General features: G+C 39.1%; 1 protein-coding gene across 1 annotated transcript in view; it reads left to right on the forward strand.

Moving 5' to 3' along the window:
* Positions 1 to 24,099, forward strand: part of LOC128649975 (uncharacterized) — an 89,028-nt gene extending 64,929 nt beyond the window's left edge. The window contains exons 4-7 of the mRNA XM_053703564.1: positions 3,664 to 3,813; positions 19,194 to 19,282; positions 21,631 to 21,663; positions 22,344 to 24,099. Of these exons, the coding sequence (XP_053559539.1) occupies positions 3,664 to 3,813; positions 19,194 to 19,282; positions 21,631 to 21,663; positions 22,344 to 22,400 (329 nt within the window). The 3' untranslated portion in view covers positions 22,401 to 24,099. The remainder of the gene's footprint in view (positions 1 to 3,663; positions 3,814 to 19,193; positions 19,283 to 21,630; positions 21,664 to 22,343) is intronic.
* Positions 24,100 to 27,566: the final 3,467 nt, after the last annotated feature.

Consider the following 27,566-nt stretch of genomic DNA (forward strand, 5'->3'; position numbering starts at 1 on the left):
AACCACTAAAAATCAATGTGAAATTAAAAGTGAGAGATACACATACAAATTAGCATACATTCATACATATAAACATAAATAAAATCCAAATGTTTAAAAAACAGTTGATCTGGCTGAATAGATATTACCCAATACTGGGGAGAGTCCTTAGGAGCATTCAAATAGAATAGTGCTTGCTGAGGTAGTTTATAATGCCAGCTCCTAATAACCGTCCTTAGAAAATGAGGTGCAGCTACTTCCAGAGGCGTGTTCCCAAACGCTCTCTTTACTTGTAGATCCTATGGCGAGAAAAAGAGACAGCGCAACCCCACATCAAGGTAGCAGTTTCCACAAATTTATTAGATATACAAAAATATTGCACTTACAAACAGGTTAAAAGTTAGCGCATTGATCCCTTTACAGGGAAAGAAGAGAAGCGAGTCCCAGTTCACTTAGAAATCCTCCAGGAAATAACTATTTTACCGCCGCTTCAATGCTTCTTATGGACAGTCTTAGTGTATTGGAGCAGTCCGTAGCTCCACCCCCAACGCATTTCGTCTGCGCTCTCCAGACTTTTTCAAGAGGAAATGATGATGTCTGGAGAGCGCAGATGAAACGCGTTGGGGGTGGAGCTACGGCCTGCTCCAATACACTAAGACTGTCCGTAAGAAGCATTGAAGCGGTGGTAAAATAGTTATTTCCTGGAGGAACTGGGACTCGCTTCTCTTCTTTCCCTGTAAAGGGATCAATGCGCTAACTTTTAACCTGTTTGTAAGTGCAATATTTTTGTATATCTAATAAATTTGTGGAAACTGCTACCTTGATGTGGGGTTGCGCTGTCTCTTTTTCTCGCCATAAAATAAAAATATACCAAGCTTTTGTAAAATCTATGTAACATAATAAAAAAGTTACTAATATCTTATTCAACATTGTAAAACATATAGATAGTTTTCCACTTATTGTTAAGGATCAAAAACAATGTATTAACTCTAATTACATGTAAGCGACCAAATGCCTTCCATATATTTAATCCGGTCTTAGCAAATCCTTAGAAATGGGCTGTTGTAGTTCCCTTTCGAGCAGTTCTTTCTATGTCAGTTTCCAAACACGTCCGCGTTTTGTTTGCAGTGATCACATGTTGATTTTGTCCAATCAGAAAACATCCCATTTAAAACATTTAGATTTATTATATGCTTTGTATGCCGATATGAACTGGGTAACAGATGAAGAAAAGAAAAGAAAAGTGTGATTAATATGGTTCTGATGAACAATATAATAACCATAGCCTTATAGTGTGAATAAGTTCTGAAAATTGCCCTTACAATATAAACAATAACGGAGGTCTAACATCCACATTATTAGAGTCTCAATTATCCTTCTACGGTATATGATAAAACATGGTTAGATTATAATTTATATTTGAGAGTGATTACTCCATAACACATCCACTTTTGTAAAAGAACATTTGTAAGAAAATAGCATACTAATGTTTAAGTTTTCTTGGGCATATAACTAGATGCATATTTCACATTATATCGTAAGGTATCACAAATTAAGAGTACAACAACTATGAATACCCATCTTTCTTTATCACCAAGAATCCTGTGTATATTTAATTTTACATCATATCTGTATATAAAAGGAACATTAATTTTATACAAAGGCAGCAATCTTAGTATCTTTATTAGGACCCCAATGGGCATATGTTTTAATGGTATGTATCCATTTTAGTTCTCTTTGATCCAGTTGTCTGGCTATATCGCCACCTCTCCAATGAACTTTAACTCTTTCTATTCCTATCCACATAAACGTTTCCTTTTTGAAAAATTTACAGTTATTACAGTGTAGAGGTATTCCATGGTCATCATTCTTTTTCTATTTTGTTAAGATGTTCCATGATCCTAGTCTTTAAAAATCTGGACGTTACATTCTTAGTTTTACATGTAATGAAATATTTTATTTCAAGTTTTTCCCAGTAACAGTGGAACTAAATGTTTTGTGAGTTCTTTTTGTGTAGTTGCAATCCTTACATTTTCCACATGTATAGAAACCTGTTTTTGGAGCTGCCCTTTAATCATTGAGGGTGCTAATTTTTGTTTGATTTTTTTTCCCCTTTTTTAAAGATAATTAGTGGTTTCTGGGGGATCATAGGACCCAAACATTCATCCTCTTTAAGAATATGCCAGTGTCTTTCTGGGATTTTTTTAATTGCTCGATGTTCTATATTGAAGGGAGTTAATAATTTAGGAAAATTATCAAAAGTATTCTCTCTTTTTTTTTTAAATCTAAATGTTTTGAATGGGATGTTTTCTGTTTGGACAAAATCAACATGTGATCACTGCAAACAAACGTGGACCTGTTTGGAAACTGACATAGAAAGAACAGCTCGAAAGGGAACTACAACAGCCCATTGCTAAGGATTGGCTAAGACCGGTTTAAATATATGGAAGGCAATTGGTCGCTCATATGTAATTAGAGTTAATACATTGTTTTTGATCCTTAACAATCAGTAGAATACTATGTATATGTTTTACAATGTTAAATAAGATGTTGGTAACTTTTTATTATGTTGAATAGATTTTACAAAAGCCTGGTTTATTTTTATGTTAGATTTTAATTGTAAAGAGTGTAAACCTGACCTCAGCCAATGAGGTATCGGGTAGTGTCTTTGATTGTATATTTAAGACCGCATGTGTTGCGGAAAGTTAGCTTGGTTTGTAAAGCACTTTTTTATCTTTGAATGCTCTTGAAAAAGACGGCCTGGACCATTGAAACGCGTTGGGAAAATAAAACTGCTTTTATACATAAGAGCTGTTGAAGTTTTCTTTGAACAAATAAGGAGCCATGTATTCCAATATATGCTGTGAGTGTCTACACTTTTATACATGGTGTATGGATGCAACACTTCAGCCCAATCTCTTTAATCAAAATCCACAGACAAATTTCTGAAAAGGTTTCAGACCATACTTCAGTAAACAAGTGGGATTACTGAGTGAACCAGCACCTCTTTCTACAAAAACATATATACACATATAAATACATAAATACATATGTACACAGGTATGTATCTCAATGTTAAAGCCCTTTGCCTGCCTTTCTTTGAGCCTTTATAACTTTTGTGTGCAATCATTTTTTGGATTAATTTTTATTAGATGGTGTTATTATGAGTATAATGTATTTATGATGTGTTTTGTGCAACTTTTATGTTTCGCAAAACAGTTAACCAGACCTCTGAAATTGTGGTAATCATTCTAGCATAAACTGCAATTGCGCTTACATGATTGCATTTACTTTAAACTCATAATACGAGAGGTAAGCCCGATGAGCGCAAGCCCTTGCGATATACCCCTTATTGCTCGGGCGCAAATGCTTGCGCTCCACTCGTAATCTAGCCTTAAATATTGGCATGCAAAACCTATGTGACAGAGACTTTGTTTATTTCACATTAAAAATATATAACACCTCTTACAATTTACAGAAACTAACCCCCATGGATACAGGAGTTTTACTTGCTGAAGATTAAAATAAAGTTAAAAAATTTAGTTTTTTTTCCTTCCTCCGTTTTCTTTTTGATCATAATTCTACAATGTGAAATGAATGTTGTGCTCAAATGGCACAATGATTAAATTCAGTTAAACAGGGAACCTTTATATTTTGTTGTCAACTTTGCTTTCCGGTTTACAGAAAAAAATAACATCGTCGTGGGAATTACAGTTGGGTCAGTAGTTGCAATCAGTTTGTTTATTACTGGACTTGTTATTTACTTAAAAAAATATAAAAGAAAAGGCTGCGTGGAACAAGTTTATCAAGATGTATATCTTGCGGACACAGTAAGTAAGTATGAATTATTATTTTCAATATATATATTTATGTGTATTTCATTAAAGGTCTATTTTAGTCATTGCTTGCTGTTTCACATTCCTAAAAACCACTTAATAGAATTTGATGGTAAGTTTTGTTCTTGCTGTATTTAACTCATTTATCTACATTAAATCTTCAGTATATTATAGAATACGGGGAAATACACTGGACATGTTTACATTGGTGTTAGGCGTTATCTTATAACCAGGGGTATCACTTGACACTTAGCAGTATTCTACACCTTCACCTGGAACTGAATGGGTTACTTGGCAAGATCTCGGGAAACAACATTTAGACAGGCAGCAAGTAAAGTCTAATCACTATTCTTTTTATTATAAGGCATAACATACTTTTATAGACAATGGTTACAGTATATGCGGTTAAACAAATGACGTATCATAATCAGACCATATTACACATAATAGTTTAGAACAAAGAAGCAAGGTAAAAATAATAGGAATAAGGAGTTTACTGTGAAACTAACATTTTTAGATAACCGTGTATCTGGACGCGTCGCCAAGGACATAGCAATGTCAGCAAATGTTCTCACAGCATAATAACCACATTATAATGAAATATAATGCTGAAACAAAATGGAGTCAGTATGGTTAATTATATATTCTTACATTCCACCCTTTTATTCTAACAGAATAACATAATATGAAAATTAAACAACTATATAAAAGGCACAGAAAATTAGTATATCTACTAATAACAATGTAAGCCTAATACTACGGTATAACATGAATCTATGTGAGAATACTGTAGAGAAATTAATTGATGTTTACTACTATAATAGTTAACTAATAATAAAACGCTGAATAGGCCAATAGGGCACAATATGTCACTGCACATGAGTACGGTCACTCAAATACTCTCTGTCTACCTCCCAGCATCCCCAAACTACTAGTCTGCACAAAGACCCGACCAGCCCCCTATCTACCCCCAAACAACAGTGCATCTTTATTTCTCAACCTGCATAACTAGCATCCCCAAATAGCATCAACATTTCCCTGCTCTGTACACTCTCCACAGTGAAGCATAACATGGGAACAGCACAAGTATCTCTGGGTGGCCTCTGATCACTTTAAGAACAGTTTTTGTCTACTTAGCACTCCACCTCCCTCAGACAGTCTGCTTCAATATCATAGTCCATTTGCAGTAGGGGTGTTTTGCATATGAGAAAGTGTCCATCTGCAGATACATGCTGGAATTACAATGGTTTGTTCATGGGGTAGACAAGTGAAACAGGTGGATCCTCATAGCAACAGACACTCGAGTCAGAAGGAGTCTAAGAAGGAAACAAAGCAGCACAAGATGAGCATACACCATGATACAATAACAATTATGTCCAACAGAACTTCTGCACTTTTTTGTAAGCATCACAATTTCCTTTAAAAGCTTAACTTATCCTATGTCATTTAAAACCAGGAAAACATTTTTTCCTGTCGCGAATAGTTAGCCGGCGAATAGTTTCCGGCAAACATAGCATGTTCGCGTTCGCCGCGGCGGGCGAACATATGTGATGTTCGATCCGCCCCCTATTAGTCATCATTGAGTAAACTTTGACCCTGTACCTCACAGTCAGAAGACACATTACAGCCAATCAGCAGCAGACCCTCCCTCCCAGACCCTCCCACCTCCTGGACAGCATCCATTTTAGATTCATTTGGAAGCTGCATTCTTAGTGAGAGGAGGGACAGTGTAGCTGCTGCTGATTTAATAGGGAAATCGATAGCTAGGCTAGTGTATTCAGTGTCCACTACAGTCCTGAAGGACTCATCTGATCTCTGCTGTAAGGACAGCACCCCAAAAAGCCCTTTTTAGTGCAAGAACATCAGTCTGCTTTTTTTTTTTTTTTTCCTGTGTAATCTAATTGCAGTTGCCTGCCTGCCTGCCAGCGTGTGTGTCAGACTCACAGCGTATACTGTGCCCACTTGCCCAGTGCCACCACTCATATCTGGTGTAACAGTAGTGTACATTTAAAAAAAACAACACTTTTTTGACTGTGAAATAATAGCAGACAGCTACCAGTACCCAAGATGGCCGCCAATAAGGCAGATGGGGAGAGTTAGAGAGCTGTTTTGGGGGGGATCAGGGAGGTTGGGGGCTAAGGAGGATGCTACACCACAGCATATGTAAATATGCTAAAAAAAAATACAAAAAAATTAAAAACCTTTTATTTTAGTACTGGCAGACTTTCTGCCAGTACTTAAGATGGCGGGGACAATTGTGGGGTGGGGGAGGGAAGGGAGCTGTTTGGGAGGGATCAGGGGGTCTGATATGTCAGGTGGGAGGCTGATCTCTACACTAAAGCTAAAATTAACCCTGCAAGCTCCCTACAAACTACCTAATTAACCCCTTCACTGCTAGCCATAATACACGTGTGATGCGCAGCAGCATTTAGCGGCCTTCTAATTACCAGAAAGCAACACCAAAGTCATATATGTCTGCTATTTCTGAACAAAGGGGATCCCAGAGAAGCATTTACAACCATTTGTGCCATAATTGCACAAGCTGTTTGTAAATAATTTCAGTGAGAAACCTAAAATTGCGAAAAAATGTAAGTTTTTTTAAAATTTGATCGCATTTGGCGGTGAAATGGTGGCATGAAATATACCAAAATGGGCCTAGATCAATACTTTGGGTTGTCTACTACACTACACTTAAGCTAAAATTAACTCTACAAGCTGCCTACATGCTCCCTAATTATTTAGCAGCCTTCTAATTACCAAAAAGCAACGCCAAAGCCATATAAGTCTTCTATAATGGCATGTCTGGCACACAGTGTTGGGGCAAGGGTCCATCTGACCACTGATACCTGGTCTGCAAAGCATGATCACCTACACTGCGCACTGTGAAGCGGGCGTAACCCTTACACTACCTGATCGATACAACATCATACCTGATGTTTTAAAGCATGTTATTCCAAACAATTTAGGAATGTTAGGTGATTTATGCCCTTTATGGATTAAAACCAGACTCTGCATCAACTATGTAATTTTCCATGGGAGTTTTGCCATGGATCCCCCTCCGGCATGCCACAGTCCAGGTGTTAGTCCCCTTGAAACAACTTTTCCCTCACTATTGTGGCCAGAAAGAGTCCCTGTGGGTTTTAAAATTCGCCTGCCTATTGAAGTCTATGGGGGTTCGCCCGGTTCGTCCGTTCGCAAACTTTTGCAGAAGTTCGCGTTCGACGTTCGCGAACCCAAATTTTTAGGTTCGGGACATCACTATATATAATACAAGATAAATACATTTATTATACTTATACAGAGAATAACTCACAGCTACTATATACAATTTAAATGATACCTTAAACATGAATACTAAGCAAGTATAAACTGCTAGACTTCATCAAGAGGCTGTATGGCTATGCTAAGTAATTTGTGCTAAGGCTTGCCCTGCAACAAAATTTCTTTAAAATTAATTTCTTCACACTTTCTCTTTGAACTACTAAAAAAAATAACCCAGTGTTGTTTTATTCTGCAAAGTTACTATATGTAATGTTTACAATTCGCCAAATATGATCTTAGTAGAATCTGCTGTCTCATCTGATATAAGCACTACTAATTTACTAATTATTTTATGCAACCTAAATTCTCTCGCACTCCTGTATGAGGAAAGACTACAATTATAACATTATTAAAACTACACAATCTTTTTTAAAGGTAAACACATCTTTATGGTAAGATAATTCCTTTCGCTGACAAGCACCTGGAATTACAAAACTCCAATAGCAGATACCATACTAGTTAATAAAGGGAAAAATACATTTGCTTTCATAACACAGATCCAATAAGAGCCATTGTAAGTAGAAAATATACCACCAATACCATTATAATTATACTACTCCCAAAACTCATATTTCTCTGTATAATTGATATAAATTTCTAGCTGAGACATCTCCTCAATCTTTTATTTCGAGTAGTTTGATTATACACTAAAGAATGATTTCAATGGAAAATTCCTACAAAAACTTCCTATTCGCATACCTTTCTCCACCACTGCAAGACACATATATCCCTTCTTCTCTTAGATATTAAGGGGCGGTATAGAAACATATGGGAACCTTCTGTGTTCTACAATGGTGAAAGGTATGAGAATATTCTGAGATACTGCAACATTTTCTTTAAACTATAAAGGTGCAAATATATTCTCTATACTCAGTGGGCAATACAATAGGTTACAATACTGCAATGTTTAGAATTACACTTATCTGGAGGATTACTTTGTTTAAGTATATAAACTATAATGTGTACTAATACAAATAAGGCATACTATTCTGCAGACAAATCTATATGACTTCTTGTATCTAATATGATTAAAAAAAAAATACAATTACAAGAGAATACAAAACAAGCAATATAAGTAAACAAGTTAAAACAATACTCCCCTAATTTACTGTAGCTGTGGATGAATCTGTAACAGCGTAACACGTCCTCAACTCCAACAGTCAAGGCACAGTCCAGAGAAGGATATTCTTTATGTTCTGAAGACACACATCATAGGAAGCAGTCATAGATTACCCAGTCCAGTTCCGGGGTGGGTAGCAGCTTGCAATGCAAAGAATGGATCCAAAAGATAGTGCAGCAACTTTTACTGCAGTATGGTGGTTAAAACAATCTTGACAAAAGTCGTTTTATCTTCTTTTTTCTTTCCTTCACCTAGGCACCAGGCATCTCTTTATTTAAAAGGTTTACTTGCATTCAATCTTCAATCTTTTGGAGAGTGCACTATGGAATTGTATCTGTACAAATTCACCTAAATATGAAAAACTCAAAAATAATTTAGTTAGTTTGTTTTCTGGATACAGCTCCATGATCTCATCCTGCAAATACAAATATTTTGTTAACAACTTGTCTAAATATTTTAGGTTCATTTTCTTACTTAAAAAACAATCACCCAAATCACATACATAAAGATACTCATCAATACTCCCCCCTTTAGTTTGCGTGAAACACCCTATGAGGCCCATTTATCAAGCTCCGAATGGAACTTGAGGGCCCGTGCTTCTGGTGAGTCTTCAGACTCGCCAGAAACAGCAGTTATGAAGCAGCGGTCTAAAGACTGCTGCTCCATAACCCTGTCCGCCTGCTCTGATGAGGCGGACAAGAATCGCCGGAATTCAACCCGCTCGAGTTCAATCGGGTTGAATGGACACCCCCCTGCTGGCGGCTGATTGGCCGTGAGTCTGCAAGGGGTGGCGTTGCACCAGCAGCTCACAAGAACTGCTGGTGCAATGCTGAATACAGAGAGCATATTGCTCTCCGCATTCAGCGAGGTCTTGCGGACCTGATCTGCACTGTCGGATCAAGTCCGCAAGACCTTTAATAAATAGGCCTCTATGTGTCACGCAAACACAATATGACAGCAAACTAAAAGACAATCCATGCACTCCTAAAAGAAGTAGTATTCTTCAAATCAGGCAAAATCATATACATCCCAATATTCAATATTCCATTCATACAGCACCCTTCCACACACATTCTCTAAAAAATGAAAACATAAAAACCATTCTCTAAGAAATCATTTAAAAATAACCGTCCACTACGCAAAAAAAACCTGAACAGCCGGCACAAACTTTTAACAAATGCAGTCAACCTGAAAACAAGCACATATACTTACACTCACTGAAACACAGCACTCTAACAAAACACTACAAATAATTAAAATCCTATAACAACATTTAGCTATGGTTTTGTAAATTTTACCCTGCACAATACTATAAAATCATGTTTTTACAAATAATTTGGGAAAAAGCTTCAGAACCCAGTCTATTGGCGGCAATAACCAGCCACGTAGCCGTTACATGCTATGCTATACTTTAATATAATCAGGATTCTAGTAAATACACAATTATTTGATTTGATTTTTTTATATATAATTTGATATTCAACATTTCTGCAGCTCTCTGACTAAATATAATAAAATAACATTTCTGAAAAGAATAATAATTTATACTAATAGATTAAAAGGACAGTTTAACCAAAAAAAATGTCTCCCCTTTAAATTCTTCCCAATGACCCATCTTACCTGATGGAGTGTATTTAATTGTTTACAAGTAGCTCCTTCCCCCCTATTTTGGCATTTGAAATAGCTGATTCATCCTGTGGTATACCCACTTTTAGTAAAAGTTTGTATACTGGAGCCTCATCTATTGAATAATCTAAATAACCACAGTCAGAAGAGGAAATTACACTCTCCGTGAGGTACAGGATAGTTAAGTAAAAAAATTACAGTTTTCCATTGCTCTGTCTAAGCATTGAGCTCCAATTTTCCAGATAAATATGAGATAAGGACAATTATTAGTGATGTCGCGAATAGTTCGCCGGCGAAAAGTTCCCGGCGAACATAGCATGTTGGCGTTCGTCGCGGACGGCGAACATATGCGATGTTCGGTCCGCCCCCTATTCCTCATCATTGAGTAAACTTTGACCCTGTACCTCACAGTCAGAAGACACATTCCAGCCAATCAGCAGCAGAACCTCCCTCCCAGACCCTCCCACCTCCTGGACAGCATCCATTTTAGATTCATTCGGAAGCTGCATTCTTAGTGAGAGGATGGACAGTGTAGCTGCTGCTGATTTAATAGGGAAATCGATAGCTAGGCTAGTGTATTCAGTGTCCACTACAGTCCTGAAGGACTCATCTGATCTCTGCTGTAAGGACAGCACCCCAAAAAGCCCTTTTTAGGGCTAGAACATCAGTCTGCTTTTTTTTTTTTTCCTGTGTAATCTAATTGCAGTTGCCTGTCTGCCAGCGTATGTGTCAGGCTCACAGCGTATACTGTGCCCACTTGCCCAGTGCCACCACTCATATCTGGTGTAACAGTAGTGTACATTTAAAAACAACAACACTTTTTTGACTGTGAAATAATAGCAGACAGCTGCCAGTACCCAAGATGGCCGCCAATAAGGCAGATGGGGAGGGTTAGAGAGCTGTTTTGGGGGGGGGATGCTACACCACAGCATATGGAAATATGCTAAAAAAAGAAATACAAAAAATTTAAAAACCTCTTATTTTAGTACTGGCAGACTTTCTGCCAGTACTTTAGATGGCGGGGACAATTGTGGGGTGGGGGAGGGAAGGGAGCTGTTTGGTAGGGATCAGGGGGTCTGATGTGTCAGGTGGGAGGCTGATCTCTACACTAAAGCTAAAATTAACCCTGCAAGCTCCCTACAAACTACCTAATTAACCCCTTCACTGCTAGCCATAATACACGTGTGATGCGCAGCAGCATTTACTGGCCTTCTAATTACCAGAAAGCAACGCCAAAGTCATATATGTCTGCTATTTCTGAACAAAGGGTATCCCAGTTAAGCATTTACAACCATTTGTGCCATAATTGCACAAGCTGTTTGTAAATAATTTCAGTGAGAAACCTAAAATTGCGAAAAAATGTAAGTTTTTTTTAAATTTGATCGCATTTGGCGGTGAAATGGTGGCATGAAATATACCAAAATGGGCCTAGATCAATACTTTGGGTTGTATACTACACTACACTTAAGCTAAAATTAACTCTACAAGATCCCTACATGCTCCCTAATTAACCCCTTCACTGCTGGGCATAAACACGTGTGGTGCGCAGTGGCATTTAGCAGCCTTCTAATTACCAAAAAGCAACGCCAAAGCCATATAAGTCTGCTATTTCTGAACAAAGGGGATCCCAGAGAAGCATTTACAACCATTTATGCCATAATTGCAAAAGTTGTTTGTAAATAATTTCTGTGAGAAACCTAAAGTTTGTGAAAAAGTGAACAATTTTTTTTTATTTGATCGCATTTGGCGGTGAAATGGTGGCATTAAATATACCAAAATGGGCCTAGATCAATACTTTGGGTTGTCTACTACACTACACTAAAGCTAAAATTAACTCTAGAAGCTGCCTACATGCTCCCTAATTAACCCCTTCACTGCTGGGCATAAAACACTTGTGGTGCGCAGTGGCATTTAGCAGCCTTCTAATTACCAAAAAGCAACGCCAAAGCCATATAAGTCTGCTATTTCTGAACAAAGGTGATCCCAGAGAAGCATTTACAACCATTTATGCCATAATTGCATAAGTTGTTTGTAAATAATTTCTGTGAGAATCCTAAAGTTTGTGAAAAAGTGAACAATTTTTTTTATTTGATCACATTTGGCGGTGAAATGGTGGCATTAAATATACCAAAATGGGCCTAGATCAATACTTTGGGTTGTCTACTACACTACACTTAAGCTAAAATTAACTCTACAAGCTGCCTACATGCTCCCTAATTAACCCCTTCACTGCTGGGCATAAAACACGTGTGGTGCGCAGTGTCATTTAGCAGGCTTCTAATTACCAAAAAGAAACGCCAAAGCCATATGTCTGCTATTTCTGAACAAAGGGGATCCCAGAGAAGCATTTACAACCATTTATGCCATAATTGCATACGTTGTTTGTAAATAATTTCTGTGAGAAACCTAAAGTTTGTGAAAAAGTGAACAATTTTTTTTTATTTGATCGCATTTGGCGGTGAAATGGTGGCATTAAATATACCAAAATGGGCCTAGATCAATACTTTGGGTTGTCTACTACACTACACTTAAGCTAAAATTAACTCTACAAGCTCCCTACATGCTCCCTAATTAACCCCTTCACTGCTGGACATAAAACACGTATGGTGCGCAGTGGCATTTAGCAGCCTTCTAATTATCAAAAAGCAACGCCAAAGCCATATAAGTCTGCTATAATGGCATGTCTGGCACACAGTGTTGAATATATTAGGTAGCTTTGAACGGCATACATGTTATTTTGCATTCCAAGATGTGCACATCTCCAGGGTATAATATTGTCTCATGTACTTGAGCTAATTTCTAAAATTTGGGGCGTGATCCGATATAGATCGCAGTTTGCGGCGCAAGCGAGGGAACCGGCGTCGCCCGCAGTTTCAGCTCGTAACTCGAGCTATCCTATATAAGTCGCCGTCAGATGCTAACGTGCCGTAAGTCTGACAAACCAGCGATGTCCAGAAATCTGCGCAAGTACAAATTTCTGGCGTCGCCAGTGACTTGCGGCACGTTAGAAACTGCCGGCGCCTATAAAACCTGACTAAAGTCTAAAACACCCGCACTGTCTAACACGCCTCCCTAACATAGCCCGACAAGTCTAACACGCCTCCCTAACATAGCCCGACACGTCTAACCCTCTATCCGCTATCCCCCCTCACTATCCTAACAATAAAAAAGCTATTAACCCCTAAACCGCCGCTCCCGTACCCCGCCACAACCTAATAAAGTTATTAACCCCTAAACCGTCGCTCCCGTACCCCGCCGCCAGCTATATTATATCTATAACCCCCTAAAGTGAGCCCCTAACACCGCCGCCATCTATATTAAAATTATTAACCCCTAATGTAAGCCCCTTACACCGCCGCCATCTCTATTAAAATGATTAACCCCTAATTTAATCTACCTACCCCGCCGCCAGCTATATTATCTATATTAACCCTAAGTATATTATAGTTAATATAGGTATTACATTATATATATTAACTATATTAACCCTAATTATATTAGGGTTAATATAGTTAATATAGTTACTATAGTATTTATATTAACTATATTAACTCTATCTAACCCTAACACCCCTAACTAAATTTATATTAAATTAATCTAATTCATTTATAAACTAAAATATTCCTATTTAAATCTAAATACTTACCTATAAAATAAACCCTAAGATAGCTACAATATAATTAATAATTACATTGTAGCTATGTTAGGGTTAATATTTATTTTACAGGTAAATTGTTAATTATTTTAACTAGGTATAATAGCTATTAAATAGTTATTAACTATTTAATATCTACCTAGTTAAAATAATTACCCAATTACCTGTAAAATAAATCCTAACCTAAGTTACAAATACACCTACACTAGCAATAAATTAAATAAACTACAAACATCTATCTAAAAATACAATTAAATTAACTAAACTAAATTACAAAAAAAAACAAATACTAAATTACAAAAAATAAAAAAAAGATTACAAGATTTTTAAGCTAATTACACCTATTCTAAGCCCCCTAATAAAATAATAAACCCCCAAAATAAAAAAAATTCCCTGCCCTATTCTAAATTAAACAAATTTCAAAGCTCTTTAACTTACCAGCCCTTAAAAGGGCCTTTTGTGGGGCATGCCCCAAAGAATTCAGCTCTTTTGCATACAAATACAATACCCCCCCCCCCATTACAACCCACCACCCACATACCCCTATTCTAAAACCACCCAAACCCCCCTTAAAAAAGCCTAACACTACCCCCCTGAAGATCTCCCTACCTTGTCTTCACCACACCGGGCCGAACTCCTGATCCGATCCGGGCGATGTCTTCCTCCAAGCGGCAAAGAAGAATTCTTCCTCCGGCGATGTCTTCCTCCAAGCGGCAAAGAAGAATTCTTCCTCCGGCGACGTCTTCCTCCAAGCGGCAGCAAAGTCTTCATTCTTCCGGCGGCATCTTCAATCTTCTTTCTTCGCTCCGCCGCCGCGGAGCATCCATCCCGGACGACTACTGAACTACGAATGATGTACCTTTAAATGACGTCATCCAAGATGGCGTCCGCCGAATTCCGATTGGCTGATAGGATTCTATCAGCCAATCGGAATTAAGTTAGAAAAATCTGATTGGCTGATTGAATCAGCCAATCAGATTCAAGTTCAATCCGATTGGCTGATCCAATCAGCCAATCAGATTGAGCTCGCATTCTATTGGCTGATCGGAACAGCCAATAGAATGCGAGCTCAATCTGATTGGCTGATTGGATCAGCCAATCGGATTGAACTTGAATCTGATTGGCTGATTCAATCAGCCAATCAGATTTTTCTAACTTAATTCCGATTGGCTGATAGAATCCTATCAGCCAATCGGAATTCGGCGGACGCCATCTTGGATGACGTCATTTAAAGGTACATCATTCGTAGTTCAGTAGTCGTCCGGGATGGATGCTCCGCGGCGGCGGAGCGAAGAAAGAAGATTGAACATGCCGCCGGAAGAATGAAGACTTTGCTGCCACTTGGAGGAAGACGTCGCCGGAGGAAGAATTCTTCTTTGCCGCTTGGAGGAAGACATCGCCGGAGGAAGAATTCTTCTTTGCCGCTTGGAGGAAGACATCGTCCGGATCGGATCAGGAGTTCGGCCCGGTGTGGTGAAGACAAGGTAGGGAGATCTTCAGGGGGGTAGTGTTAGGCTTTTTAAGGGGGGTTTGGGTGGTTTTAGAATGGGGTATGTGGGTGGTGGGTTGTAATGGGGGGGGGGTATTGTATTTGTATGCAAAAGAGCTGAATTCTTTGGGGCATGCCCCACAAAAGGCCCTTTTAAGGGCTGGTAAGGTAAAGAGCTTTGAAATTTGTTTAATTTAGAATAGGGCAGGGAATTTTTGTTATTTTGGGGGTTTATTATTTTATTAGGGGGCTTAGAATAGGTGTAATTAGCTTAAAAATCTTGTAATCTTTTTTTTATTTTTTGTAATTTAGTGGGTTTTTTTTTGTAATTTAGTTTTGTTAATTTAATTGTATTTTTAGATAGATGTTTGTAGTTTATTTAATTTATTGCTAGTGTAGGTGTATTTGTAACTTAGGTTAGGATTTATTTTACAGGTAATTGGGTAATTATTTTAACTAGGTAGATATTAAATAGTTAATAACTATTTAATAGCTATTATACCTAGTTAAAATAATTAACAATTTACCTGTAAAATAAATAATAACCCTAACATAGCTACAATGTAATTATTAATTCTATTGTAGCTATCTTAGGGTTTATTTTATAGGTAAGTATTTAGATTTAAATAGGAATATTTTAGTTTATAAATGAATTAGATTAATTTAATATAAATTTAGTTAGGGGTGTTAGGGTTAGATAGAGTTAATATAGTTAATATAAATACTATAGTAACTATATTAACTATATTAACCCTAATATAATTAGGGTTAATATAGTTAATATATATAATGTAATACCTATATTAACTATAATATACTTAGGGTTAATATAGATAATATAGCTGGCGGCGGGGTAGGTAGATTAAATAAGGGGTTAATCATTTTAATAGAGATGGCGGCGGTGTAAGTGGCTTACATTAGGGGTTAATAATATTAATATAGCTGGCGGCGGTATAGGGGGATTAGATTAGGGGTTAATAATTTTTATATAGGTGGCGGCGGTGTAAGGGGTCAGATTAGGGGATAGATAAGGTAGATGACAGCGGTGTAAGGGGTTCTAATTAGGGGATAGATAAGGTAGATGGCGGCGGTTTTAGGGGCTCACAGTAGGGGGTTAGTTTATGTAGATGGCGGCGGGGTCCGGGAGCGGCGGTTTAGGGGTTAATAACTTTATTAGGGATTTCGGGGGGGGGGGGGGGATCGCGGTTGACAGGTAGATAGACATTGCGCATGCGTTAGGTGTTAGGTTTATTTTAGCAGATCGCGGTTGACAGGGAGATAGACATTGCGCATGCGTTAGGTGTTAGGTTTATTTTAGAAGATCGCGGTTGACAGGGAGATAGACATTGTGCATGCGTTAGGTGTTAGGTTTATTTTAGCAGCCAGTTTAGGGAGTTACGGGGCTCCAATAGTCAGCGTAAGGCTTCTTACGGCTGCTTTTTGTGGCGAGGTGAAAATGGAGTAAGTTTTCTCCATTTTCACCACGTAAGTCCTTACGCTGCATATTGGATACCAAACTGCGCGGGTTTGGTATACCTGCCTATAGCCCAAAAAACTACGGGCGACGGCAGAAATATACGCGCGTAACTTCTAGGTTACGCCGTATATGTGATACCAAACCCGCGCAAATATTGGCGTCGCCGGCTTTTGCGGGCGACGATTTTTATCGGATGGACCCCCTGATGTTATGATAATATACACCTATGCAGCTATTTGCTATTTTTCTGATATGACAGTATACATTTATGCAGCTATTTGCTAATTTTGGTAAGTAGGTATTTCACAATTAAACCATTTTTTGCTTATTGTGATTATGCTGGTCAGAGACTTATTTCTTACAAATAAAATTTAGAGCTAGATTGATTACACAATTTCAATTTTTAGAAGAGTGCTTGATTCCCTATCTGTTTTGGTCCATTAATTTATTTGGCCCATGTTCTTTTCTTACAGTTTGTTGGAAATATTAATTTGTTATAGGGTCTGCACCATTAAACTTTTCATTCAGCTATTTATTTGTTATTAGGCACACACACATTTATATTAGCCATTTGTTCTGTACCCCAGTTGGTTTTATATATTATAACAAATAATTAAATGACCTGTTAATAATTATTAGCAGACTAAAAACATTGCATTAGATTGTGTTATGAATAAATGCCATATTAAATTAAGACTAGCAATGTTTTTAGTCTGCTAATAATTATTAACAGGTCATTTAATTATTTGTTCAGGTAGAGCCTTTGTGCGCACTCACATATTGTGTATTTATTGCTTATAGATTAACAGTGTGAATTTTGGGATTGTCACACTAGTGAGTTGCTAATTCTACCTAAGGGTACACTCTTGCTACATATAACTCTCAACTACTGTAATGCAAAAATAAACCTGACACCTTTGTTAGGAGTCAAAAGTTGTAATAGTTTGTTGGCCTGTTGAAAAATCTATTGGCTTCTGTTCATTTCATTTAAACACAGCCTGAGATGGCTACATATCTTTAAAGAGACATGAAACCCAAATACATTTTTTCTTTCATGATTCCAGTTTACTCCTAGAGGGATATTTATCAAGCCGTCAACCGCAAATATGCTGGAATTCTGCAGCGTAATTGTGGAGAGCCTGATTCCCCTATTTATCAAAGCCTACAGACCGGCAAAAGAAGAAATTTGTGACGTAACATACGATCCGCCGGTCTCAGTCCGACACAGATCGATGCTTACGTCATTACAGATGTTCCGAATACAAATTCGGCACAATCTGACTACTTTTGCTAGTTATCAAACTCCTACCAGGTACGCTCGCCACTATTCCGGCCCAGCGTACCTGGTTTTCAATCCGTCACCCTGAAGGAGGCGGATGCCATAGGAATCAATGGGAGTCTGAAAGCAGCAAAGGCTTTCAGTAATTGTAATTTCAGTATAACAGTTATGGAAGATTAATTATTAGTTTAATAAAGTTTAATGTAATTTAGTATAACAGTTAGGGTAGATTAATTATTAGTTTAATATAGTTTAATGTAATTTAGTATAACAGTTAGGGTAGATTAATTATTAGTTTAATATAGTTTAATGTAATTTAGTATAACAGTTAGGGTAGGTTAATTAATGGTTTAATATAGTTTAATTTCATTCTACAGGTAAGTTTAAATGTATTATAAGATAGGGATGAGTTAATATTTAATATAAAGTTAGCGGTTGTTAGGTTTAGGGGTTAATAGGTTAATTTAGTTTATGACGATGTGGGGGGCTGGCGATTTAGGGGTTAATAGGTTTAGTATGTGCTAGTGATGTGGGAGGCCAGAGCTTTAGGGGTTAATACATTTAGTTAGTTGCGGCGGTGTCTGAGAGCGGCGGGATAGGGGTTAATAACTTTATTAGAGTTGCGGTGGGCTCCAGGAGCGGCGGTTTAAGGGTTAATAACTTTATTTAGTTGCGGCGGGGGCCGGGAGTGGAAGGATAGGGGTTAAACATTTTAGTATAGTGGCGGTGTTTAGTGACAGGATACAAATAAAGCTGAGAAGAAACCGAATAGCAGTGAGATTGATGACTGTTAGTTATCAACAGTCCGCTGCTCACCGCCACGTACTTGGTGCGCGGCTTTTTGACAGCTTTTTTGTTAAATATGGAGAGCGTATGTAAGGCGATGTCAGGCGAGCATATTGGTGCCGTCGAATGCAACTAAGTTGATGGCTTGACAAGTAGGCCTCCTATTATCTAATTTGCTTAAATCTCTAGGTATATTTTGTTAAAGGAGTAGCAATGCACTACTGAGAGCTAGATGAGATGAGCACATGTAGCGAGCCAATGACAGGAGACATTTATGTGCAGCCACCAATCAGCAGCTCGCTCCATGTAATACATTGCTCATGAGCTTACCTATGTATGCTTTTACACTAAGAATACCAAGAGAACAAAGCAAATTGGACAATAGAAGTAAATTTGTTTACAATCACATGCTCTATCTGAATCACAAAAGAAAAATTTTGGGTTTCATATTCCTTTAGTATCATTTGTACTCTAAAGAATAGTTATTATTGAAGTATGAGAATTATAATAAACTTTTGCAAAAATGGATTTATTGTGTTGTTTAAACTATTGATATGCAGGCAATTAAGTTGTCAATCAATGTTGTAAAGTTCAAGGGACAATAAATCTCTGTCTCTTTCTACAGATGAAATAACTCCTTATTCGGAGTATAAACCAACTGACCAACGAAGTTTGCCCTCCATTCCTCTCCCAAACACCTATCCTACTTATCAGGTTTGTAGAAATAACAAATGTTTTGATGTAATGTGGAAAAATTATGCATATAAGGGTGATTCCTCCCATAATATCATGTCCCTTTAATATCATTATAGTAACTTTTCACCTTTTCAGAGGCAATTGTTTTCACTTTAACTGTATTTGATGATCTGATGTGGATCCACAGACAACTGTTTTATCTCTAGAGAATAGAAAATGTTTTTATTTTATTAGCTACTATCTTGTTCTGGAGACTTATAGCAACAGATAATGTTTCTGGATTACCTGGAAAGACAATAATATTGATTAAACCCTTAATGACCGGACCATTTTTCAATTTTCTTACCCTTAATGACAATGGCTATTTTTACATTTCTGCAGTGTTTGTGTTTAGCTGTAATTTCCCTCTTACTCATTTACTGTACCCACACATATTATATACCGTTTTTCTCGCCATTAAATGGACTTTCTAAAGATACCATTATTTTCATCATGTCTTATAATTTACTAAAAAAAAAAAAAAAAATATGAGGAAAAAATTGAAAAAAAACACACTTTTTCTAACTTTGACCCCCAAAATATGTTACACATCTACAATCACCAAAAAACACCCATGCTAAATAGTTTCTAAATTTTGTCCTGAGTTTAGAAATACCCAATGTTTACATGTTCTTTGCTTTTTTTGCAATTTATGGGGCAATAAATACAAGTAGCACTTCGCTATTTCCAAACCACTTTTTTTCAAAATTAACGCTAGTTACATTGGAACCCTGATATCTGTCAGGAATACCTGAATATCCCTTGACATGTATATATTTTTTTTTAGAAGACAACCCAAAGTATTGATCTAGGCCCATTTTGGTATATTTCATGCCACCATTTCACCGCCAAATGCGATAAAAAAAAAAAAAAGTTCACTTTTTCACAAAATTTGTCACAAACTTTAGGTTTCCCACTGAAATTATTTACAAACAGCTTCTGCAATTATGGCACAAATGGTTGTAAATGCTTCTCTGGGATCCCCTTTTTTCAGAAATAGCAGACTTATATGGCTTTTGGGTTGCTTTTTGGTAATTAGAAGGCCGCTAAATGCCGCTGCGCACCACACGTGTTTTATGCCCAGGAGTGAAGGGGTTAATTAGGGAGCTTGTAGGGTTAATTTTAGCTTTAGTGTAGTGTAGTAGACAACCCCAAGTATTGATCTAGGCCCATTTGGTATATTTTATGCCACCATTTCACCGCCAAATGCGAGCAAATAAAAAAAAAAAACAACATTTTTCACAATTTTAGGTTTCTCACTGAAATTATTTACAAACAGCTTGTGCAATTATGGCAGAAATTGTTGTAAAAGCTTCTCTGGGATCCCCTTTGTTCAGAAATAGCAGACTTATATGGCTTTGGCGTTGCTTTTTGGTAATTAGAAGGCCGCTAAATGCTGCTGCGCACCACACGTTAATTATGCCCAGCAGTGAAGGGGTTAAATTAGGTAGCTTGTAGGGAGCTTGCAGGGTTAATTTTAGAGATCAGCCTCCCACCTGACACATCCCACCCCCTGATCCCTCCCAAACAGCTCTCTTCCCTCCCCCACCCCACAATTGTTCCCGCCATCTTAAGTACTGGCAGAAAGTCTGCCAGTACTAAATAAAAGAGGTTTTTTTTTTTTTTTAAATAAAAATAATAAAGTATTTTAGCTGTGATGGACCCCTGCCTTAGCCCCAACCTCCCTGATCCCCCCTCCAGCTCTCTAACCCTCTCCCCTACCTAATTACCACCATCTTGGGTACTGGCAGCTGTCTGCCAGTACCCAGTTTGGCCCCAAAAACCCCCCAAAAAGTATTTTAATTTTATTTTTACTTAAAAAACTATTTCTGTAGTGTAGCAGTTCTCCACAATACCCCCACCCCCACCCCCTCCCGGATCCTTTTATATTTTTTTTTTTAAAAAAATCCCTTTTTTTTCCCCTTTCTGCCCTCATTCATTGGTGTCAGTGTGGCTAATGGGTGCACGTGCACTCGCGCGCGCACCCTCACACCCGGCACTATCGCTACCGGTGCAGAGAGGGCCACAGAGTGGCTCTCTCTGCATCGGGGGCTTGTAAAGGCATCACTGCATATCGAGGCATCACTGCAATACCCTCAGAGCTGCTGGAAGCATTTGTGATCGCTTCCAGCACTCTGTTAGACAACTGACGTACCAGGTACGTCCATTGTCATTAACTGCTTGTTAATGCATGACGTACCTGGTACGTCAGTTGTCATTAAGGGGTTAAAACATGTTCACTCGCTAGGAAAAAAATCTTGAATTGCTAATAACAGATGCCAAAATGTATTTAATATTAATTATTACTTAAAATTATTTTTCTGCAGAATACTAATTCAGAGGAGGAAAATCATTACATGGCAAGTATATTTCTATAGCTGTTCTGCATCGGTGTAAACATTTTTTTTAAAAATATTATTGTTTGCATCCAGAAAATGTATGTTTGTGCACAAAGTACCATTTTTAAACAACCATAAAAAAAACTCTAATGTGTTCAATTATATTAGTAAAACTCAGGGGCCAATTTATCAATGTATGTCCGACATGATACGCTGTAGCGTATCATGTCCGACAGACGTCGCTGAATGCCGACAGCATACACTGTCAACATTTAACATTGCACAATCAGTTCACCAGAAGTGCTTGTGCAATGCTACCCCTGCAGATTTGTGGCCAATCGGTCGCTAGCAGGGGTGTCAATCAGCCTAGTCGTATAGGATCGGGCGGGTGGCAGACCGCAGCCTCATAAGCAGCGGACCAGTTATGGAACAGTGGTCTTTAGACCGCTGCTTCATAACCGCTGTTTCCGGCAAGCCTGAAGACTTGTGGAGAAATAGGGGCATCAAGCTCTTTTAATCTGCAGATAAAAAATAAATGATCTCTGCAGTAAGATCTCACATAAATACGGATTATCATCTCTATCTAGGAGGGTGTATATATTGTTTTTTCTAAGCCATAACTCCTTCCTATAGTTGGAGGTTCTGCACATACCAAAAGGAAAATAAATAATTTAAACAAAAAATTGTTTCTTCTATTCCAGGGTCTTACAAAATATTCAGAAGCAGCATATATGGACCTGCAGCCAAGAAATAACTGATAGGAAAACCAATATGAACTGCTTTTGGCTATCAGCGGTTTTTGTTTCTGAAAGGACAAGCATTTCATTCAGTTATGAATTTTGTATATTTTTCAGTAAAATAATGGGAGAAATGTCACCGAGCTGGTTGATATTGTAGGAATAAGCTGCAGCGAGCCAGTTTTGTACATTTTTAATATTTATCTATGCAGTGGCGGCTCATGGGTTTTTCAAATGGGGGTTCACAATATATAAATTGTGAAAATGTAATTAAATGTTGATTACTCAAGTGCAAGTTAACTCTTTAGGTAAGTAGTTTTGCTGTTATAAAACATATAGCTCTTTAGGTAAGCAGTTTTGCTGTTATAAAATATATAACTTTTTAGGTGAGCAGTTTTGCTGTTATAAAATATATAGCTCTTTAGGTAAGCAATTTTGCTGTTGCTATAAAATATACAGTATAGCTCTTTAGATAATTAGTTTTGCTGTTATATAGCCAGGGGCAGACTGAGGGCCCCCCACCTCCTCTTTGCTCCACCTACCTACATCCTCTGCCCCGCCCGTCTCCTGTCCCCTCCCACCTCCCTTGTCCCTCCCACCTCATATGCCCCTCCCCCACCATGTTTTTTAATTGCCATATAAAGAGAGACTTTTTTCCTTAAATATTTTTAATAAGAACCAAATATTGGGGGGACTTCCGGTGGGCGGGCGTAGTGAGTGGAAGCAGGAGAGAGGATCTCCGGTCTCTTAACAACTGCTGACTGCTGAAATATACCCAAAAAGCCCGATAAAGCCACAATCCTTGGTAGGAGAATCGTTCCCCTACCCGGAGTGACAAAGGCAAGGAGTCCGACATCTGACTCCCTCACCGAGAAGGGGCATTTGAAAGAAGCGGAGCGGAGGGGCTAAGCTGCGGACATAGCAGAGACATAGCTAAAGCCCAGTCACATAGTGAAAGACAGCTATAGATCCACAGATACCCCCCTCTGAGTCTTCGGGGATAGTTGAGGAGATACCGACCCGTTCAAGGGGTGAGTCAAAATTTTACCAAAGTTTTGGTGGTTAAGCACCATTTTTACCAGAGGGGAAAGTGTAAGCGTGTGACGCACCAATTAATAACATACGTCCCAGCATTAGACCACAAGTTAAGGCCCAAGAGCTACACAATACCAATCTAACTTGGCTACACATCCGACAACAGCTCAGAGGAAAGACATTAAAAAAAGGGAAGCAGCAACTGGGAGGCTGACATTACACAACAGGCCCAAGATTAAATCCCTGCTCTCACACCTGGAACCTTAACTACAAGGGACACTCGGACAGAGACACTAAGCACCAGCACCAGACATAATAAATAAAAGTCTCCTTTTGGTCTAAAGACATCAGGACAGGTGCAGAGCGGAACTGTTGCCACACAGCACCAACTAAGTTGAGATAAGAAGTGTCAGGGGCAGTTAAAGGGTCACCTTAAGCAAGAAGCCTGATATTGCTCACACTCTAAGATGCAGAAAAATCCAGATTAACAGGATCCTTGTAGCACAGCCATCTATTCACCGGTGAATACTAAAACTAGCCCGACCTCCCCCCACCTGAAGGGGCGCTTACATAATCCTTACTGGCGCTTTAATTAACTAAATAACAGCTTAACAACAGGGTGTGAGGGCCGGGATGCACGGCTAAGACTCAATGGCTTCCACCCCCTCACTCATCCACCGCTCACCACACGTTGCTGATTAACTTGAAAGTCCAGACAAACTCAGGCTGGATTGCCATTGCTCCATCACTTCTCTAGATCTTGCTTGCTACCTGGTCTTAGCAGCGTGCAGTTGGGATAGCAACTGTGAGACTCTTGGAACTGTATGCAAAAGTACTACGATTCATACTCTAAAAAGACAGACACAATGACAAACAGATTGAAGAACGCGGACAAGAAAAAACATCAAGCTGAGCACCAACAAGCCCTAGGGCAAGCAGAGGACATGGCACCTGCCAGCCACATGGACACTCACCCAATTGTGTCTCAAATCTCAGCGCTCTTCTTGCCAAAGATTGACCAGCTTCAGACTGGCATGGACTCTCTGACAGCAGAAGTTAAGACCTTTAATGGTAGGCTGACACAGGCAGAGCAGAAAATTGCAGAGGGGAAAAATCGACATAGAGAAACTGAAGCCCATGTCCACACTCTACAACAACAGAATGAGCGGCTGTGGGCCAAAATTGACGATCTGGAAAACAGATCGCGTTGAAACAACCTGAGGATAGTGGGCATAGCGGAGGCACTACCAGGCCCACAACTAGTAGAGTTTGCAGAAAGTACCCTGCCGGGTTTGCTTAACATCCCTAATGAGTCCCTGCCATACATAGTGGAAAGGGCGCACAGAGTGGGTGACCAGAGAAAACAGAAGGAAAAAAAACAACCACCACGCCAAGTCATGGTGAAATACCTCAATTTTAAGGACAAAGTATCTATCTTTCAAGCATACCGAAAGGCCCCCACACTGGAATACAATGGGAAACGGATATACCTGTTCCAGGACTACTCTGCAGCAGTGGCTGCCAGACGACGAGAATTTTCACCATATTGCAAACAATTACTGGAACAAGGTAGAACGGCAGCCCTACTATTCCCAGCAGGATTGAGACTCCAAACTGCGAGGGGTCCTTTGTTCTTTGACTCCCCAAACCTGCTGAAGCTTCACCTACAAAGGGAGAATGAAGAACAGCAAAGTGAAAATGAAGATGACTCTGCTGCTTAGAATCGGAGATATTGGCTGTTTAGACAGAAGACTGTCATTTATAAAGGACTAGTAAAGTTACGGCACACAAGAAATGTATCCTTACAAAGTGAGGGAGGGGGGGGGGGAAATCCCTCCTGATATTGCTGGACTAGAATATTAGTTCAGGGTTGATGCACTGGGTTGGTTGGGGGAGGGGGTTACAATTTTTGTTGCTCTTTGCTGATTTGTTGTTGTTGATTTTTGTTGTCTATTCCTTATGGTTGTTTAAACTGTTTGTTGCCAGAAATAACTAACTCCACTTTAGGGAAGGAAGAGAGAGCTGATTGTCCTACCTTTGGGTGCCACTCTGGGGGGCAGAGAGGAGAATCTGACCTGATCCACATTACAGTGAGTACCACCTGCCTACACACACTTTGCAAAAATCCTGCCTCACAACAGATATCTTGGCCTCTGCCACTGTAATCTGACACACTTAATAGACATATATCTGAGCGCAAAATGAAAATAACCACATGGAATGTAGGAGGGATAACATCCCCAATAAAGAGAAAAGCGATACTCAGACAGCTGAACATCATGGGGACAGATATAGCCATACTAGAAGAAACACACCTATCACAGAAAGAACATCAAAAACTCAAACAGGGCTGGGTAGGCGAGGTACTGAACACCACCTATGAGGGTAAAAGAGCAAGGGGGGTGGCGATACTCTTCCGCAAAGGTTTAAACTACACAGTCACACAAACTACAACAGACACAGAAGGAAGATACCTGATAGTCAAATTAAAAATAGGGACGATGCACATGGTGCTCTGCGGTGTGTATGGCCCACACACTGAAAAGAAAGAATTTCTGACTCAACTACAGACCAGACTTATCCAGTTCTCAGACCTTCCTCTGGTGGTGGGGGGGGACTTCAATATAGCACCACACACACCAGCAGACAGATTCCGCGACCCAACTACCACCTCACAACAGCAAATAATATGGAAGAGCTCAAAGAGAGAAACCCGTATCTTGCTGAATTTTAGGAACAGCCTAGCCCTCTCGGATGTCTGGAGAGACAGGAACCCAGAGGCCCGGGATTATACCTGCTTACACCCAGCAAAGACGACTATGTCTCGAATAGATTACTTTCTGGTTGCTAGCTCCCTATGCCCTCGTATTGTAGACACTAGGATTGACCCTATAACAATTTCTGACCATGCACCGGTCTCATTGAACATAGACATAGGGGCACCACACAGAAGCGCACGCAGATGGAGATTCCCAACACACTTATACCATGATCTAAACTTGCGCAACTTCTTGATTGGAGAATGGTTAGCTTATACGGAATTAAATACCCAACACCTAAACGATATCTCACTTTTCTGGGAATCAGCAAAGGCAGTGCTGAGGGGCGTGGTGACAGCATACGCTGCCAAAGTTAAAAAAACACGCAGAATGAGGGGAGAACTACTCCTGCACCAGCTACTTAATGCCAGGAATAAATGCTTGCGCAACCCCACTGAACAGCACAGACTCAAATATCGAGAAGTTAAAAGCCTTAGGGACACATACCTCATTCAGACAACGACTGCTGCTCAGAATCGCTCACAAGCCAGATACTATCGATATGGAAACCGCACTGGGAAATTACTAGCAAGACTCACAAGGTTAGATAGAAAACCAAATACCATCATAGCAATCAAGGATGGGGACACCACTCTCACTCGTGATACTGATATACAACAGGCATTTACTTCCTATTATTCAAACCTATACGTCTCTCAAGACATTGACCCATGGATAAAAGAACAGTTTTGGAGGGACCTAACACTACCACAACTAGATGAAGACCAGGTGCAAACACTCAATGCCCCAATCCAGCCTATGGAAATTATTAAGGCCATTAAATCACTTCCTTTAGAAAAAACTCCGGGACCGGACGGATTGCCAGGGGAATTCTATAAATTGCTAGACGTAGAGACTGCAGACACCCTTGCCCTATTATATAATGAAATTCTAGAAGGTAAAGCAAAACTATCTAACAGGTTCACTGAAGCAAATATCACAGTACTCCCCAAGCCAGATAGAGAACCCCTGCTCACAACATCCTACAGACCTATCTCCCTTCTAAATTCTGACTATAAATTGTTCACCAAAATTCTGGCCAACAGGTTAGCGGGGTGCTTCCCCTTTTGGTTCGGGAGGACCAAACTGGGTTCGTTAAAGGTAGATCAGCAGTCAAAAACATGAGACAATTACAACTAATATTGACACACTTTTGGGAGAATGGGGGTAAGGGGGCGGACATCAATGCGAGAGAAGCCGGCTTGGTCCTAGTGGACGCCGAAAAGGCTTTTGACAAGATACTGTGGGACCACCTGTTTACAACCCTGGGTCAATTTGGCATAAAAGGCCCTTATATGAAAGCAATTGAGACCATCTATAGCACCCCTCAGGC

This window comes from Bombina bombina, chromosome 2, assembly GCF_027579735.1.
Source record: "Bombina bombina isolate aBomBom1 chromosome 2, aBomBom1.pri, whole genome shotgun sequence".
Lineage (NCBI taxonomy): Eukaryota > Metazoa > Chordata > Amphibia > Anura > Bombinatoridae > Bombina > Bombina bombina.